Source organism: Amphibalanus amphitrite, unplaced genomic scaffold, assembly GCF_019059575.1.
Source record: "Amphibalanus amphitrite isolate SeventyFive unplaced genomic scaffold, NRLGWU_Aamphi_draft 001926F_arrow, whole genome shotgun sequence".
Lineage (NCBI taxonomy): Eukaryota > Metazoa > Arthropoda > Thecostraca > Balanomorpha > Balanidae > Amphibalanus > Amphibalanus amphitrite.
The window spans coordinates 1-23723 of record NW_024883419.1 but is presented as its reverse complement, the minus strand read 5'-3'; the positions used below and the strand labels follow the sequence as shown (position 1 = coordinate 23723).

General features: G+C 51.2%; 1 protein-coding gene and 1 long non-coding RNA gene across 2 annotated transcripts; both read right to left on the bottom strand.

Moving 5' to 3' along the window:
- Positions 1–3424: 3424 nt before the first annotated feature.
- On the bottom strand, positions 3425–11738 carry LOC122375807. Its single transcript, XR_006255462.1, has 4 exons — positions 10976–11738; positions 5900–6027; positions 3734–4184; positions 3425–3551 (listed from the first exon to the last, which is right to left on the bottom strand). It is a non-coding gene; the product is annotated as an uncharacterized LOC122375807 (long non-coding RNA).
- A 578-nt stretch (positions 11739–12316) lies between these two features.
- Positions 12317–18836, bottom strand: LOC122375805 (the record flags this gene model as incomplete). Its single annotated transcript, XM_043355345.1, has 7 exons — positions 12317–13962; positions 14524–14652; positions 15011–15131; positions 16177–16343; positions 16527–16619; positions 16935–17067; positions 18712–18836. Coding segments are annotated over 7 exons (1068 nt in total), but the record flags the coding sequence as incomplete, so codon positions are not given.
- Between the last annotated feature and the right edge of the window lie 4887 nt (positions 18837–23723).

Genomic DNA, 23723 nt, shown 5'->3' with positions numbered 1-23723 from the left:
AGAGTTTAAACATGCAGGCTTAATTTTAACATTTAACTTTTGAATTGTTAAACCGTTGAGCGTTTTAGAAGTTGTATGAACTGTTACTGTTCAGCTCTTTTTTTGGTCCATCACAGCGGGCTTGTATGTATGTCATTTGTCAACCAAAATCGAATTAAAAACTTTTTATTTGGTCTGGCTACCTCGCCAACTTCTTAACTGGATCGTTTAGTAGCTTTTGAGTGGGCACTGCCCACGTTGTCTGTCTAGCTTTTCGTGTCATAGACACTGTCTATGACACGAGAAGAGGCTGCTGACATCGTTTGTCGCGGTTGGATAATACCAATCCACGTCTCAGTGGCTGCTCGATCGCACCTTCCCTGGCCCACCTCTCCCACCAGGCGAGACTTTGCCCGGCACAGCCGTCGCCTCAGTGCCTCGGGCGGTGACCCGTTCAAAGGGGCTCACAATTCGTATGGTGCCGTGGCTCTCAAACCAATACAGAACAGTGAAACGCAAAGGCTCACTTTCCATATAAGGCGAACGGCTGATTCTGGCGCCGGGGCTTCATTCATGCTAAGGCGCCCAATCACAGCGCCGCATTTCAGTTAGTGTCGGGCGCAAAAGCTACTATGCTCCGCCCCTCCATCACGTGACCCTGCCCTCACGTGGCCTCAGTCACGTGGTGTTTCCACTTCTTGGCGCATGGCGGCGCTAGTCTCGCAGGGGCGGTGGTAGCTTGCTCCCCCGCCGTCCGGGGGTGATGGGTAGCAACTGCTGGTGACTGTACATCGTCGAACAACATGTTCCATGATAGGTGGGAGGTAAGCAGGGATGTGCTTGACTCATGAGTCGAGTCAGAGATTTGACTCAACTCTGACTCAAATGAGTCAGGTTTGAGTCGAGTCGGATAAAATGTTGAGCTGTCGAGTTGAGTCAGAGTTGAGTCAGACATAAATATAAAGGTGTTGAGTTGAGTCAGAGTCGAGTCAGTAAAATAACTTTTGACATTGAGTTGAGTCAAAACATTTAGGAACATGAGTCAGCTGACTTATCTTTCTAGAAACAATATATATATAAGCTTTTCATTCTCCCCCCGCTTAACAACTTAGGCCTGGAGCTGCTGCCAGATTTTTTCACCCCCCCCCCCCCCCCGCTCAACAACTTTTTTATCTGAGTCAATTTTGAGTCAACACACTTGACTCAACGAAAAATGTGAGTCAAGTTTGAGTCAACTCACATTTTCATTGAGCCGCTTGAGTCATGAGTCGAGTCAAGGGAACAAAATCAGCTCCTTGTTTGAGTCAGAGTTGAGTCAAGGCTTTCTGAAGTTTAGTGATGAGTCGAGTCGGCAAATTTTTTTTAGTCGAGCACAACCCTGGAGGTAAGACTGGCAAAAAAGGCCGAAATCAATGTGTCAAAAGCTCACAAGACCAACGCAAGATATTAGGTAGTAGTCCCATGCATTAGGGTCAGGGCTGCGGAGTCGGAGTCGGAGTCGGAGTCGGAGTCGATTTTAAAACCCGAGCCGGAGTCGGAGTCGGAGTCACCGAAAATCTGTCGACTCCGCAGCCCTGCTAGGTCTGCGGAGTCGGAGTCGGGAGTTGGAGTCGGTCGGAGTCGACAATTCTGCCCGGAGTCGGAGTCGGAGTCGGAGCTGGTTTTTGAAAGCCGGAGTCGGAGTCGGAGTCGGAGTCGCCGAAAATCCATCGACTCCGCAGCCCTGATTAGGGTAGGTGTCAAGGTCACCGGAAGGTCAGGTCAGGTCATTGACCTTTGATACCTCGGTTCACTTTTTCGAATTTTTAATGTTTCTAGGCTAGTTTTTGGCGCTGAATTCGAATCAAGCAATCATTTGAACATTTACGATGTATTTTGGTGCCTTCGTAACATGTTCCGAAGCTGTCAGAGGCGGTTGCCAACTACTACGAATACCCGGCAAAACCATTACTGGTTGACCTGACCCGACGTGGCCTAAATGTATGAAGACATCATCTATGATCATAACTAACATTATAATCGTGATCAGTACCCCGAAAAAAACCAGAGCAGCCACCCTTTACGACGTTCTAACAGGTCCCGACTCCCGATTTTCCCGATTTTTGGGTCACTGACCTGACCTGGGACCTGACCTGGAAGGTCAACCGATGGGTACTTAAAATTGGGTATCTCGACTTCCTCTCGTCACGGGCAACACGCTCACGGACTCCCCCCCCCCCCCCCCCCCCTTATACGTTCCCGGCTGGCAAAACACCAATACGGGCGAGGGTTAAAGGGAAACAACTCGGGTTGACGGATCTTCAGAAAGGAAAAATCAAACGCCCGGCCATGACCTCACTGTTGGGGTCCTCAAACTGAATGGAATAGTTCGCCGAGCCGCCGCTGCCCATGACGCGATACTTTCAAGAGAGACTATACACCAGGCGGCAGCTGATCTCCTGCGAGCAGCCGGCAGACAGCAATGACACCTGACGGCCGCAGTCGGAACTAGAGCTGCGCAAATGCTCCCACCATATTCACACAGTAGGCGCTCCATGTCCTCTAGGCTCTAGCGCTTCAGGAACTAAAGACGCATTAAAATATATAAACAAACGATGTTTTACAATGTAGCCAAATATCCTGGCATATGAAAAATGATACTATTTTTGACATGATGCAAAACACTTCGAAGGCATACACATCCGAACGCGATCCAAGCTCGATAGGCTGAAATAGCTACCTTCGGTCGTGACCCGAGTCCATAGAAGTTTACGCAGCCGGCATTTACGCTGGGCAACGAATGGGCCCCAGTCGGCCATACGCTGGGCAGCGATTGGGCAGCCCGTCTGGGCCCCAAGTGGCTGTTGTTCTGTTGCTGTCCATCAATCAGCCGATAACATGTCAGCTACGTCCATCTTCATTGTATCTATGGCGCTCATGAACGCTACCGATTTTTATGTGGATAAATAACCTACGAGTTTCGCCACCTATGCCTCGCACTGAAATGTATAAACGTGGTTATATTTCTCTGTAAAGGGGCGATCTGTTAATTTTGACGAAATGTTATGAGAGATGCCGAAATTGGCATGGGGATGTTTTGGTGAACGTCGAAGGGATACTAACGAATGACGAAGCATTTATCCAAATAGTCAAAGGTTCTGCCGGAACTCAATCAGTTATGGCGAATAGCGAAGGTTATACCAACTGACAAACTGTGGATTGGGATCAGCATTCCGTTTTGCCCATATGCTGAAGGTTTTGCCGGAATGCCTCTCACTTGCGCCACCTATGTGCTGATGGGACGAATGGGTTTAGGCCAATTGGCCATCGAACAACGCTAAAAGGTGTAGAACGGACTGAATAATGCGTCTGTCGCCGGCTCAGCGTCCATCTCTACACACGACCAGATGGTCCAGCAGCCACTAACGACTGGGAGGGAAGGGGGCTGAGTTGAGATCACGCTCACCCGTCGCTTCGATGAGCTGGCTCTCCGCCGCGCTCCGCTGCTGCAGCTGCTGCTGCTGCCGCTGGACCTGCTGGCACAGCTGGCTAGAGGTCGTCGATGGGGGCCGCGGAGGCGTTGGCGAGGGGATCTGAAAACGTTAGATCGTGCACGTGATTCTGAGCTTGCCAATCGATGAATAAGTGCGAGAACCGTAGATTAATAACGTCAAAACGTTCATCAAGTATCAAAGTATTATTGATCTGTCTCCATCCAGAACTAAAACTACTCGGAGCGCTGGTTACGTACTGCGGCTACCACCCAGTCACGTACCCTGGCGGCGGCGGTGGTCCGCCGGCTCAGCCGGCTGCTCGGGCTGGTCGTCTGCCGCACGGAGCCCGCCCCGGCTCACAGTCGGGCTCCGTCTGGAGCGACCCCCGTCAGCCGGCTGGGACCGGCCCCCGTCGGCGACTCGAACCGGGACGGCGGCGTGGGCGAGCGGCCGTGGCCGGCGGCGGCCCGGCGCTGCCAGCGCCGTACTCCACCCGCCGGGCCGCCAGTGCGCCGGTGCCGCCCTCTAGGGCGCTCTCGTAGTCTGTTCCCGTATCTCATTGCAGACAAACTTGGACGGCACTGGCGGCGAGGGGGCGACGGCCGTCCGCAGCAGCCTGCTGAGGTGAACCGCTGAGCTCCGGCTGGCTCAGCGGCCCGCGGCGCCGGCCAGTGAGCCAGCGGGCACGGCCGAGTCTGGCGCCGCCGCCCCCAGAGCCGCGGCACCATCCTTCTGCAGCAGACACACACAGACAGACACACATTCACAGCCTCTGAGAAATGCAGACATAGCCTCACAGGCCGCCCGTTCGGGCTCTAATGCAGATGACAACGATAACCCGCGCGGGGCTGGGGTCTCCATCCGAACGCGCGGGGCTGGGGGGGGGGTAAATTTTACCCCCCCCCCCCCCTGTTATCTCCCGAACTAATGATTTGGAAAATTCGAAGGCCAATCGAAAGATCTCATCACGAACAACTAAAAACATGTACTTAATTTAAAGTTTGAGGTCAAAGTCAAGGTCAGGTCAAGGGTACAAATTGCAAGTTTCTACAGTATCGGCCTTGCACCGTAGTTGCCGAAGAATGGAGTCATGGACTGAGACTGATTGCCCAAAACGTGTTTTTAGGCTACCAAGACAATATTCGTTGCATACAATATCATTCAGAGGTCAAGGTCAAGATCAAGGTCAGGTCAGGTCAGGTCACCAAAAACAAAATATAGAAAAGGGCATGTGCGACACATGTTTTATGGGTTATTTCACTCATAGAATTCAATAGGCACACTCAATAAGTGATATGGACCACCTCTGGATGAATTTCAGGTCGAGGTCAGGTCAAGGTCAGGTCAAGTGAGGTCAAATTTTGAAGTTGGTTGTTAAGGCCTAAAAAGGTGTCTATCTGATGCAGTTTTTCACGGCAAATCAAATGGTGCTATTTTTGCTTCCGTACGAGGTCTAAAACATCCAAGAAAATCATTTTTCAAATTTTGTGTGTGTCGTGACGTCATAAAATTTTGAATAACTCCCACATTTTTGAACCGATTCTTCTAAAAATTGGTATGTAGGTGCACATAGACCACTTCTCTGACATATATTCCGGTTTTTTCGATACACTCAAAATTGGATTTTATAACTGTTTTCCCAAAAGTCAGTTTTTTGAAAAAATATTTGGGCCAAAATCCAAAATTTTCAAAAAACCGAGATAACCATTTGATAGACAAAGTAGAATTACGTATAACCTTTTTTGTTAAGTCTTGATTCCTTTAAAATGAAGATGTTAGCGGCGTTTGAAATTTTGCCGTTTTTGAGGCGAAAATGGCGAACATAACGTCACTAAAACGTCAATTTCTCAAAAATTGTCCGACAGATTTCGCTCAAATTTTCAGGGAACGTGTCAAATTGATGTAAGAAAAGGTACTGAAAGTTTGGCGGCGCTACGCGCCGCCGTTTTTGAGATATTGCCAAAATTCGCGAGGGGGGGTAAAATTTACCCCCAAGCCCCGCGCGGGTTAACTTCTTAACGGGTGGGAGCTCGCACTGAAAACGAGCCCTTAACAGCGACTTCATTCAGTTGGCAGAGCTCGATGGGAAACTTGGGCTGCTCCACAGGTCAGCCATGAGCAGCACTCAGTGGAGACAGCACACACCGGACAGTCCGGGCAGCGGACTCAGACAGGACAGCAGACTCAGACTGGGTATCAGACACGGACCCTAAATCAGACAGGGGCCAGACAGCGGACACAGACAATACTTCAAGGGTCTGAATGTGTATGCTTATCAAGTCAGTTCATTGATTTTCATGCTAAATCAGTCGGGAACACTCCATGGAATTCTATTTTAATTATTTTTGTATATTGGGAGCCACTCTCGATTTCGTTCAAAATCGCCACACAGGTGTCCCACCACCAGACGAAAAACGTTTCATATCCCGCTACTTTCCATGACTCACAGCTCCGCCCGGTCTCGATGGGACGTCGCCGCCCTGACCCGAGATATGCTGCGCGCGCCGCCGGACCGGTCATCAGTCGCTGCCGCCGCTGACGCCAGTGTCCGAACAGCTCCAAACACTTTCCGGCCCTGTATAGCAGGATGTAAGCATCAGAGGCGGGAACGATCAATGCAGGGATGTAGAACATTCACAATGGACTTCACTGCCTGCATGAAGTGCAACAGGATCAGAAGCCAGTCCGTGTCCAACTGGGTCCGTGATATCCAAGTGTCCGTGTCCTTGAGCACGTCTCCGGCCGGCGGGGCTGACCCGGCCGTGTGTGACGTGACGCCCCGCCGGCCGGTCCTACCCCCACACCGGCCGGCGCCGTCACCTGGCGGCCGCCGGGGGCGCAGCGCCCCCACGGCGCCGAGCCCGGCCTGGGCAGCGGGCGGACGTCCCGCGGAGGATCACCGGTCGGCATTTACAGAGCGGCGCCGCCTGCCCTCCCCAGTGCCGTCCTCTCGTCCGCTCTGCTCCCCGCTCAGCGCCCACTCAGTTCGACCAGCTGAGCCACGGCGCACAGCAGAAACGCCGCTCTGGGTCCTACCCTACCGAAAAAGGGAAATCAATCTGAATTGGCTCCAAACGGATTTTCACTGTCCCGTCATCATAACGGCGGTTTAACCCTCGCCCGTATTGGTGTTTTTTCCAGCCGCGAACGTATAAGGGGGGGGGGGGTCGGACCCCCCCCTTGCTGTTTCGCCCCTGATCGAGCTAGAGCTTCGCGGAAAAAAACGAGCGTGTTGCCCGTGACGAGAAGAAGTCGATGATACCTAATTTTAAGGTCCTAGGTCATTGGTTGACCTTGCAGGTCAGGTCAATGACCCAAAAGTCGGGAAAATCGGGACCTGTTAGAACGTCGTAAAGTGTGGCTGCCACGGGGTTTTTCGGGGTGCTGATCACGAATATCATGTTAGTTTTGATCACAGATGATGTCTTCGTGCATTTAGTCCAGGTAGGGTCAGGTCAGGTCAGGTCATGACCAGTAGGGGTTCTGCCGGGTATTCCTAGTAGGTGTCAACCGCCTCTGACAGCTTCGTAACATGTTACGAAGGCACCAAAACTACTTCGTAAATGTTCAAATGGTTGCTAAATTCTAATTCAGCTGCAAAAACTGGCCTAGAAACATGTAAAACTCGAAAAAGTGAACCGAGGTCATCAAAGGTCAATGACCTGACCTGACCTTCAGTGACCTTGACACCCACCCTAACGCATGGGGGCAACATCATATCACGTTTGAACGCTTGAAACCACGAAAAGACTGCAAACGCGCGGCTAATGCGAGCCGACATACGCCGAATCGCGATTCCGGCCAAACATGGTCTCGAAAAGTAGGTCACAGGTCAAAGGTCATTGGGGTCAGGGTCATGAAATTTTCAGAGTAGGTGTATAATTGATTAACGCGAGAGTACTGAAAGTTTCGTCGCGATCGGCCGCTTCTTACGCGAGTTATTCGCGAAAAACCATGGGGGGGGTCCGTTCGACCCCCCCCCCCCCCTATACGGGCGAGGATTAAAATGGATGGTGTTGTATGAACTATTTAATGAAATTATGAGATATCATGGTTCGTAAGGTCAGCCGTCGATTCCGGCGTGTCTCTGCCGTCAGTCGTCAGATCCTGTGAGCTCATTGATCCAGGATATTTTTTCACGCCGGATCCGGTGGGATCATAGATTCGAACCTGCAGTTTGCTTAGAGATCCAATGAGATCATAGATCAATCACTCGGATCCATGCACATTGCACGTCTGGTCTGGTCATGGTTATACGTGACCCAAGGTCACTGTCCTGGTCATATGTGTGTATTGAATGGTTGATAAGTACACATGTCAGGGCCAAGAAAAAAAGTCAATTTTTCTTTTCCATTTTTGACATTAAAAGGCACTTTTCTAGACGACCTTTGTCCCAGGAATCTAATGCTGCCATTTATTTTCACATGCGATGTTCAGAAGTGCCTAAAAAAACACGAAAATGCTCATGACGTCACCATGCCCTATACATGTTGGAGCTATTTTTTACAATTTGGGGGTAAAAATCAAGATAGAAAGTGGAAATTTGGAACATGGAATGTTCAAATAGGTCTCTATAACATATATTCCGTTTTTTTTTTTTAATTTTGAAAATTTTGGAATCTAGTAACAGTCATCCAAAAACTGTTTTGAATTTTTAGGGGTGAAAACGCATTTTATGAGAAATGCGAGATGGCCATTTTAAAGAACTCATTGAGCTACGTTTATTCATGTCCTTAATTTTGAACTTTGCTTTAAAACTTGATCTTTTGCGATTTTCAAACACTTATCATTTTGACGAAAAAATCCATATATTTCAATCAATAAAATAGACATACCTATCACATTTTTTTGCAAAATTTATATAAAATGACAAATGATGTAAAATTAATAACCGAGAAGGTGTACGAAGTTTCAAGTTGATAGCGTAAGCGGTTCGTTAGTTATTCCAGAAAAATAGAGGGGGGTCGGATCCGCCCCCCCCCCCCCCCCCCCGGCGGTCACGGGCTAACGTGTCCGTGTCAGCACCATTAGACCCAACATTACGAGCGCAAAATGATCACCGCAGTCAACGTGCTCTAAAGCCCTAATAAACAAACAAAAAGACCCGTCAGATGAGGTGACGGGCCCGGCGGACGGTCACCGTCTACTTACCCCGCTGCGGCGACAGGGTGGACGCGATCGGAACCAAATCGGAACAGACTGCCGGTCGGAGTATCAGAGTCCGCCCCAGAATTGCCCCAGAATACAACCGCCAACATAAGAGCCGGCCAGCCTCGGGCGAAGGGACGCGCGGCCCGCAGCCACCGCCGTCAGCACAGAATCGCCCCCGGGGGGGACGGGGGGAGGGGGGCAGCGGGATAGGTGGATACGAGATGCAATGTCATGATACGCGCTTCTTTGAACAATGAGCATGGCTTTTAGGTATCATTTTTGTTAAATACCTATCAATCATCACAGCATTTGATCAATAGCAGAACATTGCATTGAATATAAATTTGACTGTAGCAACGTTAAATGACAATTTGGACCACGGTCCATGATAGAAGTAGGGCTAGAACCAGACAATTGCTCAAATATTTATAAGTGAGGGATGTGCATGTTTGACGAAAAGAAATCCAGTCGATGATTATACTTGAGAAGTTGAGCACGGAAAAGCTGGTCGGCTGTCGTCATTCGAGTTTCTTCCGACCGCTTTTCGGTAAGACAGCTCATCGACCCATCGACCGCCTATTGCTATTGGGAGGGGGGCGGGGGGGGGGGGGGGGCAGGGGGTTCTGTTTTTGATAGCCGCACCAATCGCCGTCCAATAAACTTTGAAGATTCATGTCACGACACTGAATGCATTAAAGGAAATAGTTCACTTTTAACATGGGGTTTGAAACTGGAATAGCAGTTTTGTTGCTTGCGCTGAGACTAGCACAAATCAGAAGCTTTTACGGCCCAACGATCACCCTAGACGAAGATATTCCATTTTTCGTTCCGAAAAGAGTGCCTTGCAGAGGAATGCGTGCCTTGCTGAGGAATGCAGTCACGTCATCGTCAGCCAATCAGAATGCTGCTTACAGCCGATGGGTTTGTCCTACGCAATATGATTGGTCAACGCGTAATAAGCTTCCGCGTCAAACATTATTTTATATAGAATATAGTTCTTCTTATACTAAAATATAGAAAATAATCCTTTTTACAAAAGCGTTTTGTTTTATTTTCTGATCATTTTGAGCATAAAAAACATAAATCCATAGCAAAATACTAATTTCAGGAAAGTGAACTATTTCCTTTAACCCTCGCCCTGGCAGGGCATTTTTCATAACACGGCCTGGCGGGGGGGGGGTCGATGCGACCCCCCCTCGCGATTGGCTCCTATGGCACCTAGAAACACCAAATTCGGTAGGTAGGTGGGCCCCCTGGAGTTCTCGCCCCTGTGCAAATTTGGTTGCTCTAGGTCAATATTTAGGGGGGTTTTGGGGGGTATAAATGTAAAAATTTCGCTAAAAACAGGTCAAAAGTTTTTCGCTTATAACTTTTGATCTACTTAAGATAGAGCAAAAGGAAAAGCACCAGTGAACTCAGCACGTCAAGGCGCGTCGAATGATATGCTTTTTAGCTTGCTTAAGTGTACTTAAAGTTTTTGTTAAATTTTAAGTAAACTTAAATTAATAAATTAAGTTAAAGTTAACCAAATTGCATCATATAGCATATCATTCGATTCGGCTGATCACCAGGAACACAATGGTACCATTTTTTAAGCTCTAGCGTCATTATGTGCCAAGTTATTGGCAAAAACGTCATTTGACCTCAGTTGACCTCATTTGACCTGACCCATGGATAAGTACACCAAACAAAGAAGCACCAAGTGACCTGCTGTTGAGTACTGTGGTTTCAAAGCACAAAAGTGATAGAACGAAGCGGATATCTCCAGTATTTTCCGAATTTAGTATTTTCCCATAGGCTTAACATTACGACGTAATGACCTCTAACTGACCTCAGGTCAGTGACCTCAAAAAACCCGAACTATATGTTATACAACTCGGTGAACTTAGCACATCCTGAAAGTTTGAAGGAAATCAGTGCAAAACTGTGAGTTGGACAGGTGCAAAAAGAAATTTGACCATGACCTTGTACCGGTTTTTCTGACCTGGTGACCTGACCTAAGGTTACCCGGACCTGAAATTTTCAGGTCATATGTAAAAAGGTTGCCCCATAGGCTGTGCCAAATTTGGCGGCGCTGCGCGCCGCCGTTTTTACGCTATCTTCGAAAAACCTTAGGGGGGGTCGCATCGACCCCCCCCCCTGCCAGGGCGAGGGTTAACTCGGCAGAAAAACGTCATATTTGTTAATTGTCTTCGTGTAAAGCAAGTTGAAACCACCACAAAAAAAAATCGGACACCTATGCAAGCGCAAGACGAAAATCTGCTATCACGGTAGGCACTTCGCAACATCATGATACCAAAACTACACATGAATGCACCAGTCGAATCATCATTAGCGGAAAATTTCACTCATAGGCATAACTTTAAACTTACCTATAAATTGCAGGCACGCTTATGAAGGTTAGCTTGTTGCTCGTATTTGATTCTATCACGACTCTTCAGTCAGTCATGGAATATCAAAACAGAAAAATTCCATCGTTGATAGCCCGCCGGGTCAATGAACGTAAACAATGCACGTGACGTCTCCGCTCCGTTGCCCATTTCGAGGTCAGGCGGCTGTGGGCCGACCGGGGGCGGCCGCTGATTGGTCAGAATAAGCGGCCACCTGATTGGCGGAGCGGTGACCGGGCGGCCCCCTGATAGGTCGCCGCCGACCGGGCCGCTTCAGAATACGCGCCGTCAAAGTACAGTGAAATGTGTGATAAATCGATTGCAAAAATATCTGATTATCTCACAGGGAGGGGGTATCTAGTGCATTCACCCCTTCGGTAGCCTCCTAAATCGTTCAAAATTTGTCGCTTTCCGTTAATTGACAACAAAACAGCAATTTTTAGAAGAAAGGGTCTTGCTTTCACGATCTCAGCGACGCATGAGGTACCCAAATTGGAGGAGTCTGGATAATTTGGGACGATTTTTTGGGAGAGAATGCCCTGCAATGTGCAGTACTCCCTTTCAGCATCAGCCAGTGTACGATTAAGACACAATTAGGCCGAACAATTGGCTGCAAACCTATGCTAATAATCAGCAGTTGCCAAAACACGGACACCCGATGAACAACCAAACTCGGTCGGCCGGTCTCTCAGCCGGCCATACCTATACGCCACAGCTGGTGGATACGCGTCGGGCGGCCGGCGGGGGGGGGGCGGCGGCCGGGGGGGGCGGGGCAGCGGGAGGGAAGAGCGTATTTGGCCGCGCCAGTTTATGTCGAAAAGCAAATTAGATAAGAAGACCGAACGAAAACGCCCAAAGGGTAGCTTCGTTCGAATTCAGAATCCAGTTTTTCACTCGGTCAGTCAGCCCTCGCTCTTCGGCAGACATGTGCATGGATTCCAGTGATGGATCTATGATCTCAGACCTCAGTGGATCTCGAAACAAACTGCAGATTAGGATCTATCAGGCGACCGGATCCGGTATGAAAAGTCTGTCCTAGATCTATGATCTCATAGGATCTGATGATAGGAATCAAGAATATGCAACTATGATCTGAGTGGATCCCACCATGCACAAAATTTGAAACCAAGTTTCCAAGTGTTTCTACGTCAATTAGTGCCACAAAACTATGGATTGGGACAAACATATCGGAATTTTGATATCGGTGATCTAAGATCAGAGGCCATTTATTCAAATACACAGTTAAAAAACAGAGCTTTCGGTAATAAATACCTACCTTGATCAAAGTATTTATTACCGAAAGCTCTGCTTTTTTAAATGTTAAAAAATATTTTAATATATTGTCGTTTTATATATAGATCAGAGGCCAGTTTTACCAACAGAAAAATAGCCGCCTGCCGGCATTGTTTGCCTAAAGACCGCTTCACATACGGAGCGTAAACAGGGGTGGAATATTAGGAATTTTGGGGGTGCTCGAGCAACCCCTGAAATTCAAAGGTCACCATATAATAGCACTCCAGTGGTTGCTTAAATTACGTCTGAGACCGAACTGCTTTGCGTAACTCGCGAGGAGAGTGATACTGTTGGGAAAGCGTCCCTGTTATGTGCTTTTCTATGCAAGAATTCGACGCTTCCATTCGACAGGTGCTGGAAAAGCACCCCCTGGGATTATGACAATTCTCCGCCCATGAGCGTAAACACGATGAGCACGTAAGCGGATAGGGCTTTAAGTCTTTACTGTTTCACTCTGTATGTGAAGCAATGCAAAAGCCAGGCATCGGACCTAACAAAGAAAATGCATGCAGTCTTGATCAACCTGCTTCAAACGGTTATGTATCAACTCCGGCACCCAGCTGCCGGCTGCGCCACAAGTCGAACTCGAAGCGGCCAGAGTAGCCGCTCCTCTCCCTAGATGGCTCTAGTAGTACAGCGCCTGAACTCCCGCTGTGCCGCAAGACACGAGCCCGGGTCTGGCAGCGGCCAGCGGTCGCCTTCAATGGGCTATTGAGCGATGTAGTTAGATATGCAATGCGCAATATTCTGCGATCAATGCCGGCAGGCTAACTCTAATCAGGTGGTACGAACAGTCGGCTATACCTACGGTACTAGGGCCTGTGTTGAGTTCATCACTTTGATCCTGCAGTGCTACCTGTTCGGCACAATAGGAAATGCGAGCATCCCCACCGTGGCAGTGCACAAGACACGGACCGTCGTACCAGCTGTGGCCACACTGCAGGTCCTCGGGAATACGTGCCCCCGATCGGCGCCCTCGAGCCCCCCCCCCCCCCCACGGTGAACCAGCGCCGCGCGCCGTCACCGCGGCTCTCCAGTCTTCCGTGGCCACCCTTCATCCGTCCGGATCCTCTCTATATTCCACCGCCACCGACAGACTCGTTCCCTGGATCGGTGGCTCACTCCGTGCCTGGCGGCGGCGGCGGTCCGCCGGCTCAGCTGGCTGCTCGGGCTGGTCGTCTGCCGCACGCAACCCGCCCCGGCTCACAGTCGGACTCCGTCTGGAGCGCCCCCCGTCAGCCGGCTGGGACCGGGCCGCCGCCGGCGACTCGAACCGGGACGGCGGCGTGTGAGAGCGGCCTCGGCCGGCGGCGGCGGCCCGGCGCTGCCGGCGCGGTACTCCACCCGCCGGGCTGCCAGCGCGCCGGTGCCGCACTCTAGGGCGCTCTCGTAGTCGGTTCCCGTATCTCATGGCAGACAAACTCTGGCAGACGGCACTGGCGGCGAGGGAGCGACGGCCGTCCGGCCACGGCTCGGTTGACACGCCAGGGCACCGCCGGAGTCGGCCGCTTCTGGCCAGACGTCTGGTGACTGACTGACAGACGTGTCCTGCTGGCCTGCTGAGGTGAACCGCTGAGCTCCGGCTGGCTCAGCGGCCCGCGGCGCCGGACAGTGAGCCAGCGGGCGCGGCCGAGTCTAGCGCCGCCGACACCATCCAGAGCCGCGACACCATCCCTCTGCAGCAGACACACACAGACAGACACACAGTCACAGCCTCTGAGAGATGCAGACATGTCCTCACAGGCCACCCGTTCGGGCTCTAATGCAGATGACAACGATAACTTCTTAATGGGTGGGAGCTCGCACTGAAAAAGAGCCATTAACAGCGACTTCATTTGCGCAACGTCTGTTGGCAGAGCTCGATGGGAAACTTGGGCTGCTCCACAGGTGTCAGTACTGAGCAGCATTCAGTGGACGCCGCACACACCGGACAGTCCGGGCAGCGGACTCACACAGGACAGCAGACTCGGACTGGGTATCAGACATAGACTCAAAATCAGACAGGGGTTAGACAACGGATACAGACAATACTTCAACGGCCTGAATGTGAATGCTTATCAAGTCAATTCATTGATATTCATGCTGAATCAGTCGGGAACACTCAGTGAAATAATCAATTCCCATTTTAATTATTTTGGTATATTGGGAGCCCCTCTCGATTTCGTTCAAAATCGCCACACAGGTGTCCCACCACCAGACAAAAAACTTTTCATATCCCGCTACTTTTCATAGCTCACAGTCTCCGCCCGGTCTCGATGGGACGTCGCCGCCCTGACCCGAGATATGCTGCGCGCGCCGCCGGCCCGGTCATCAGTCGCCGCCGCCGCTGACGCCAGTGTCCGAACAGCTCCAAACACTGTCCGGCTCTGTATCGCAGGATGTAAGCATCAGATGCGGGAACGATCAATGCAGGGACGTGAAACACTCACGCGAAGGGGGTGATACTGCCGTCCACAATGGGTTCTGGAAGGGCTACCTCTCAGCAAAATCATAAAGATCTCATAGACCCGGAGCAAAATTAGCTGGCGATTCAAACGGCGATTCAGAACACGTACAAGTCATTGTCTCTATGGAAGATTTAGCCATTTGCAATATTAGCTGTGTTGCCAGCATTGCTAAAAAAAATACCCGGCACCGTACCGGCACGTTACACAGCGGTGTAGCGTGTGGTTTTACAATGTTCGCCTCCCCGTAATAGCACGGATCACGCGCTGCCACACATACCGGCCGGCGGCGCTGACCGGGGTGGCCGCGGCTGACCGGTATATAGGGCCTGGGGCTGACCCGCCGCCCACGGCCGCAGTGCCCGTATGTATGTATGTACACCAGGCGGCAACTGATACTCCTGCGAACAGCCGACAGACAGCAGTGACACCTGACGGCCGCAATCGGAACTAGAGCTGCGCAAATGCTCCCACCATCACACAGTAGGCGATCCATGTGTTCTACAACATGTGTAGGCTCTAGCGCTTCAGGAACTAAGGATACATAAATTAATATATAAACAAACGATGTTTTACAATGTAGCCAAATATCCTGGCATATGAAAAATGATACTATTTTTGACATGATGCAAAGCACTTCGAAGGCATACACATCCGAACGCGATCCAAGCTCGATAGGCTGAAATAGCTACCTTCGGTCGTGACCCGAGTCCATAGAAGTTTACGCAGCCAGCATTTACGCTGGCCAACGAATGGGCCCCAGTCGGCCATACGCTGGGCAGCGATTGGGCAGCCCGTCTGGGCCCCAAGTGTAGCTGTTGTTCTGTCGCCTGTCCACCAATCAGCCGATAACATGTCAGCTACGTCCATCTACATTGCACCTATGGCGCTCATGAACGCTACCGATTTTTATGTGGATCAATGGTCTACGAGTTTCGCCACCTATGCCTCGCACTTAACTGTATAAACGTGGTCATAACTCATATTTATATGTATATCTCTGTAAAGGGGCGATCTGTTTTTAATTTTGACGAAATGTTATGAGAAATGCCGAAATTGGCATGGGGATGTTTTGATGAACGACGACGAAGGGATATTAACGAATGACGAAGCATTTATCCAAATAGTCAAAGGTTCTGCCGCAACTCAATCAGTTATGGCGAATAGCGAAGGTAGTACCAACTGACGAGCTGTGGAGTGGGATCAGCATTCCATTTTGCCCCATATGCTGAAGGTTTTGCCGAAATGCCTCTCACTGGCGCCACCTATGTGCTGATCGGACGAATTGGTTTAGGCTAATTGGCCATCGAACAACGCGAAAAGGTGTAGAACGGACTGAGTAATGCGTCTGTCGCCGGCTCAGCGCCCAGTCCTCCACATGACCAGATGGTTCTGCAGCCACTAACGAATGGGAGGGGGGGGGGGCTGAGCTGAGATCACGCTCACCGGTCGCTTCGATGAGCTGGCTCCCCGCCGGCGCCGTGCCCCGCTGCTGCAGCAGCTGCTGCTGCCGCTGCAGTAGCTCCTGCTGCTGTTAGCTGCTGCCGCTGGACCTGCTGGCACAGCTGGCTAGAGGTCGTCGATGTGGGCCGCGGAGGCGTTGGCGAGGGAATCTGAAAACGTTAGATCAGGCATATGATTGAGCTTTCCAATCGATGAATAAGTGCGAGAACCATAGATTAATAACGTCAAAATGCTCATCAAGTAGGTAGCAAAGTATTATTGATCTGTTCTGTCTCCATTCAGAACTACTAGGAGCACTGGTTACGTACTGCGGCTACCACCCAGTCACGTACCCTGGCGGCGGCGGTGGTCCGCCGGCCTAGCTGGCTGCTCGGGCCGGCCGTCTGCCGCCCCCCCCCCCCCCCCGGTTCACAGTCGGGCTCCGTCTGGAGCGTCCCCCGTCAGCCGGCTGGGACCGGCCGCCGCCGGCGACTCGAACCGGGACGGCGGCGTGGGCGAGCGGGCGCGGCCGGCGATGGACCCGGCGCTGCCGGCGCGGTACTCCACCCGCCGGGAGCCCGGCGCGCCGGTGCCGCCCTCTAGGGCGCTCTCGTAGTCGGTTCCCGTATCTCCTTGCAGACAAACTTGGACGGCACTGGCGGCGAGGGGCGACGGCCGTCCGGCCGCGGCTCGGTTGACACGCCAGGGCACCGCCGGAGTTGGCCGCTTCTGGCCAGACGTCTGGTGACTGACTGACAGACGTGTCCTGCCGGCCTGCTGAGGTGAACCGCTGAGCTCCGGCTGGCCCAGCGGCCCGCGGCGCCGGACAGCGAGCCAGCGGGCACGGCCGAGTCTAGCGCCGTCGACACCATCCAGAGCCGCGACACCATCCCTCTGCAGCAGACACACACAGACAGACAGTCACAGCCTCTGAGAAATGCAGACAGATCCTCACAGGCCGCCCGTTCGGGCTCTAATGCAGATGACAACGATAACTTCTTAACGGGTGGGAGATCGCACTGAAAACGAGCCATTAACAGCGACTTCATTTGCGCAACTTCAGTTGGCAGAGCTCGATGGGAAGCTTGGGCTGCTCCACAGGTCAGTACCGAACAGCAGTCAGTGGAGACAGCACATACCGGACAGTCCGGGCGGCGGTGAGCGGACTCGGACAGGACAGCAGACTCGGACTGGGTATCAGACACGGACCCAAAATCAGACAGGGGCCAGACAGTGGATACAGAACAGACAATACTTCAAGGGTCTGAATGTGAATGCTTATCAAGTCAGTTCATTGATATTCATGCTAAATCAGTCGGGAACACTCCATGGAGATTATCAATTTCCATCTTAATTATTTTGGTACATTGGGAGCCCCTCTCGATTTCGTTCAAAATTGCCACACAGGTGTCCCACCACCAGACAAAAAAGAAAATTCATATCCCGCTACTTTTCATAACTCACAGTCTCCGCCCGTTTTCGGTGGGACGTCGCCGTCCTGACCCGAGATATGCTGCGCGCGCCGCCGGCCCGGTCATCAGTCATCAGTTTGGAGTCCGAACAGCTCCAAACATCACCCGGCCCTGTGTCGCAGGGTGTAAGCATCAGATGCGGGAACGATCAATGCAGGGACGTAGAACACTCACAATGGACTTCACTGCCTGCCTGAGTGCAACAGGATCAGAAGCCAGTCCGTGTCCGTGTCCGTGTCCAACTGGGTCCGTGATATCCAAGTGTCCGTGTCCTGAGCACGTCTCCGGGCGGCGGGTCTGACCCGGGCGTGTGGGACGTCACGCCCCGCCGGCCGGTCCTACCCCAACACCGGCCGGCGCCGTCACCTGGCGGCCGCCGGGGGCGCAGCGCCCCCACGGTGCCGAGCCCGGCCCTGGGCAGCGGGCGGAGGCGTCCCGCGGGGGATCACCGGTCGGCATTTACAGAGCGGCGCCGCCTGCCCTCCCCAGTGCCGTCCTCTCGTCCGCTCTGCTCCCCGCTCAGCGCCCACTCAGTTCGACCAGCTGAGCCACGGCGCGCAGCAGAAACGCCGCTCTGGGTTCTACCCTACCGATAAAAGTGAAATCAATCTGAATTGGCTCCAAACGGATTTTCACTGTCCCGTCTTTCATCATAACGGCAGTTTAAAATGGATGGTGTTGTATGAACTATTTAATGAAATTATGAGATATCCTGGTTCGTAAGGTCAGCCGTCGGTTTCTACGTGTCGCTGCCGTCAGTCGTCTGCGCTCGGTCCCTCGGCCGTCCGTCTACCCTCCTCCCCCCCCCCCCCCCGCCGGCAGCCATGAACCCTCACCTGCAGTGCTGCTGATCGCCCTGCTGACCTCGATGGCCTACGAAAGCTCCGCCGCCGAGGGCATCTCTGCCGGCACCGCGCTGGCCATCGACGTCGCCGTCATCGGCCTCAACGTCGCCGGTGTGGCCGGCCTCGCCATCGCGCGCTCGTTGGGCGGTCGGCGCGGCGGCGGGTACGGCGGCGGGCCGTGGTCGCGCCGGCTCCCCTGTGCCCCTGAGCAGGCGACTCACTGAGCTGCCGCCCGCGCCTGCTCTACGAACTGGAGGCTGCCGAGCACGCCCAGTTGGCGCACGGCGACCGGCTCGTCCACGGCGTGTTCAGGTGCTGTCTGGTGCCGGGCCACAGCGCTGACCACCTGGGAACACGGGGGGGGGGGGGTCATAAGACGCTCTTGTTGGGCAATGCAGGGGATAACAAACACGTGAGTAACAACTGGTTGAGGTGCTTGTACGGGGTTACACATAGTCTGTTATGACAGACTATGCCAGGATAAATGCCGAGCTTAAGCCAGCAACCATCAATCATTACATCTGCCATGCCCTGCTCAATGCTCCACTCATATATGTGGTTAAGACAACAAAAGTTTTGTGTAAGCAGACATTCACTACAAGGTTATGACAATGAGATTCAGCCTTCAGGTTGTATGCTTTGGAAATCCTGTTGTAATAGGAGTAAATGTTCAAAGCCATGCCTTCCCTTTAGGCCATTTACAATAAAACATATTTCACTGCAAGGGATTGACTGGAAATGAAAGGGCATGAAGGAACACACTGGACTACTGGCGACAGTACCTGAGAGCATGAGCAGGCCGTCCACCTGGGGACTAGGTGACGCGGCCAATCCTCTCCTAGTCGTCTCACACTCCGGCATTGGCACTACAGTCCACATGCCAGCCCAGGCAAGGCCCACCATCCAAAGGCGGATGTGAGCCTGGAGGCTTCAGCTGGCTGAGCTCAACAGGAAACTTGAGCTGCTCCAGCATCAGAGTAAGAGCCTGCAGATTGGCAGAACAGGGCACTGGTCAGTACCGAGCAGCACAGTCAGTGGAGACAGCACACACCAGACAGTCCGGGCAGCAGACACAGCAGACTCGGACTGGGTATCACTTATCAGACACGGACCCAAAATCAGGCAGGGGCCAGACAGTCGGACACAGACAGAACTCATGGATCAGAATGTTAATCAAATAAGGTCATTGATATTCATGCAATATCAGTTGGGAACACTTCAGGGAAGTAATCAATTTCCAAAGCTGACACTCAAGTAGCCGATCAGAGCACTCAATCTTTTGTTAACCCCAGGTATGTGACGGCATATACCTATTCCCCATGAGGCAGTGCGGGATTAACGTAAGCTGAGGCTCCACTTAACAATTTTCCCTGCGTTTTTACAATAACGTGAGAATGAGATGCAATTCACAATGCCAGAAAATGTATATCTAGTGCAAACTGATGCACTAAGCCACACTGCCGAAGTCTCATTGCTAAATGTCACAATATCGCTCACGCATTATCGCAGAAAGTTCAGAACGTTGATTATTTTTGCATTATTGCGATATCGCATTATGGCAAATCGCAAAATCACAGAAAATTGTGTAGTGGAGCCTGGGCGATATTCTCATGTTGTTAAAAGCAGTTAAATTGTGCCCGACTTTATAGATTGGATGACCAGGAACACAGTTCTGGCATTTATTTTTCATTAAACATGTTAGGCTTCCCATACTCAAAACACAAACTTTCAAATATGTGACGTCACAGCCCAAAAATACCTCCTTCCCCAGGCCACATTACTGTCATAAAGCTGATTCTTTTTACTCTGTAGGCACCACAACAAAGTTCAGACCAAGTTTTAAGCGATTTTTCAATGAACAAACTCATTTAAATCAGAGTGACTAAACGAGGTGACATCACACTAACGGTCGCTCCATGTTGAAGATAGGGCCTTGCGCAAGGCCCATTTTGATTTTCAAATGAAGGGAACAAATTTCTTCAACACCAAGAGGCCGCGGGGGTTGCAACCTAGATAGATAGTGGTTTCTGAACCTCGCCGCAAACTTGGCTATCTCAACTCAAACCCCATGCTAAGGGTGGGATAGTCCCCTTAAATGATACATGCAAACACTGCAACTTTTTACAAGACTTCATCGTTATTTCCTGCTTTCAACTATATATTGATATCCAGGAATGATGACTATCCTCACACAAGACAGCATAAATGTGGAGCTATCAAGTAAGCACAAAAGTCATACCGAAAATGATACAAATACTACTTTTGAAGTGGATAAAATTAATTGCTTTGGAGGGCTCTCTCTATCGCCTGGATAAAAATAGGCCCCGCCCATCCCAATCAGCTGCTGCATGACGAGTTGATGACGACAACCACTACTTACCAGCAACCAATCTAGGGATAGCGTACGTGACAGTAATGGTGCAGCGGTTGCAAAATATTACATTGTTATTCAAACGGTTTTTGCTTTTAGGGCCTTGTTAGATGAGGATGAGGTTAGATTAGATGAGGTGTTGATGAAGGCAGGTATTTTTTTTAAATATTTTTTTTGACAATTTTTTGCCCTTGTTTTACTTAAGCTGAACCCGGGACCACCTGAAGTCTAAACCTTATTTTATATAACATGTCAATGCTGATGCTGTCTTGAAATGTGAAATTTAGACAATGGTTATAGGAATAATGAATAGCAATTTCACCAACAACATTTTAATCTCTAGGAAGTGCAATTAAAATTAAAATCACTGTCTGCCACACTGCTCCATCCTGGTCATGCAACCAACGTTCATGGGTGGTGTTTCACGGCAGAGCACGCACTGCAGTGCTCAGCACTGCAGTGCGCTGCGTGTGTCAGAGCATTGGGTTTCCATGGCAGTGTCAACAAACTTCACTGTGACGCTAAGCTATGACAGCATCCCAGAACGCTAGCACGCTGCGGTACCAGCACCAGCAGCATGCTAGCAGTATTTGAACTCAAACCTCTGTTCTTGGTACGGTTTTTCAGAACCTCTCACTCTGTTCCAAACGCGATTGATCATAAACTAAGAGATCACATGCAACGTCATTTGAGTGATGCTATGGTATGCCGTAGCTACCAGTGCACACAGTGTCTGGATGGTGAAACAGGGCCATTATTAATCACATTTGCTTTGCTTTGTTTCAGCAGAAACCTGTCTGCACATGGGAGGAGCTCAACAAAAGCCCATCAAGTTCATGCATGGCAGTGGATCTCAACAGGAGAAAACCAGAAAGAACATGGATGCTTGTAGATTGCAGTTGTACACTGCTGTTATCACCTGATGTGCGTGGCTGGCATTGCTCCTGGCAAGAACCACCTGCAAGTGATGAGAATGAGATGGTGCCTCAGTCGTTGAGTGTGCTGCAGTGTGAGAGGCGCCCTGATCTCTACTTTGTGATAGGTTTCCATTGGAGGTTCAACTGAGAAGTGAGAACTGACTGTGACCATGCTTGAGCATGCCAGTGGAGCTTTACATGCTTAGGGCAGCTTTTGAACAGATGCTGACCATGGCATGTCCCATCCAGTTATCACGTGCACAGAATGGTGGGGGGAGGGCAACTCTGGGCTCTTGAGTCAGCCCTACTGCACAGGGGGTACAGATGGCCGCTTACGTTTGGTGTGTCCTGCACTGCATTATCAAGCCCAGTCTGCGCCACAGGCAATGGGTCGGGCTGCACTATATTAAAGGCAGACTATCTTGCAAAGGAGGCTGGCATCCTCTCCCATAATGACACACCAATTGGCAATCATCGCTGCGATGATCACGAGGGTGTCCGCTTATCTAACATGGTGAGGTGGAGAGCCAGTTCAAGCTGGCCTGAGGGATGGTTTTACTTCATCTGAGGCCCCCTTTCCCCGCCTGCCAGGTCCGGTCAAACGACCGCTTCACAGTGAACGACTTGCAGTGGATGCCGTCCCACAGCGCAACGAGCTCGCCGACCAGAGGCGGCGGCCAAGAGGCGGCCGCGCTCCCCCAGTCGACGGTCCCGGTGGACGTCGGCGACGCCCACCGCGCGACCATCAGATCGGCTCGCGACAGCGCCGTCGCCGACTGACCGCATGACTGGTATCTGTTCTTGATGTGGGACCGACTGCCACCGCCGGTCGCGGAAGGGCATCGCTCATCGGCCATCGACGTCCGCCAGCTTCGCGTGGGTCACTGTTCGGGCTGCCACCAATACACCGAATCGGATGGAACCCTGTCGGCGAATGCCGGCGGTGCCCCGACATCGACTGCGCGGCGGCCAGTGCATCGCGTGCCGGGAGGAGGCTGGCACCCCCGATCGGTCATTGGTCACAAACCGTGTCCCAGCTCATGACTGCATCCAGCGCAGCTCTGTGAGATGTTCTGCAGCTGCTGCAGTCTGCCGCGTGTGTTAGTGAAAGAAGAATGAACATGAGAAAACCTCAAAACTTTATGCCTATTCGCAATTGACCAGTATTGGAATAAGTTTGGATTTTGAGAATTTGTGTCCCTGTGCTTGTGCCTGTGTGGAAAGGCATGCTTTACGGTGTACCATCTCAATGTCAAATCCCGGCTGCGCTGTGCGGATTTGTGCGGCTGCTGACAGGCCACCTGGGTGCCAACGTATGTGCGAATCCGCGAATACGTTGTGTTTCGTCAGTCAGTATCGTTCTGAAAATATTGACTGCAATAGGCTATATAGCGTATGACGGTTCAGCCCAGCAGTAATAACTGACCATTGATTGGGCGAATTTTGTGTGGTGGTTCGCTAATACATAACCTAAAGAGTGTTTTGCCGGAATCGTTTAGTAGCAGAACTGACCGGAATATAAGTAGAATGCAATGGTTTGAATCGTTAATTTGTTGAAACGATTGTTCTCTGAGACCACTGTGTAACTTTTGACCTGAGAATCACCAATTATAACGACAATGGGGAAGCAGTAGGCTGTACTGTAGAGTGTAGGCAACACTATATAGTTGGCACACATACGGAAGCACCGACTTACGCAGTGGACATCTGCATCATGCATGTAAGGTTTACTGGGAAGAGTGAGAAATTAGTCAGAATATAACTGACTAAGAAAATAGGCGATATTTCCTATTGAGCTGGGGCGGAGAGGGGGAGGGGACGTGTGGTCACTATGCCAATATTCATTCTCTTTATGCAGCTGTGTAAAAGGGCGTCCGTTTTTGGGTGAGACCTTCCCCATCGGCCATTTCCAAGTTAAATCGTGGTGGAGAGTCTGGAGACCTCA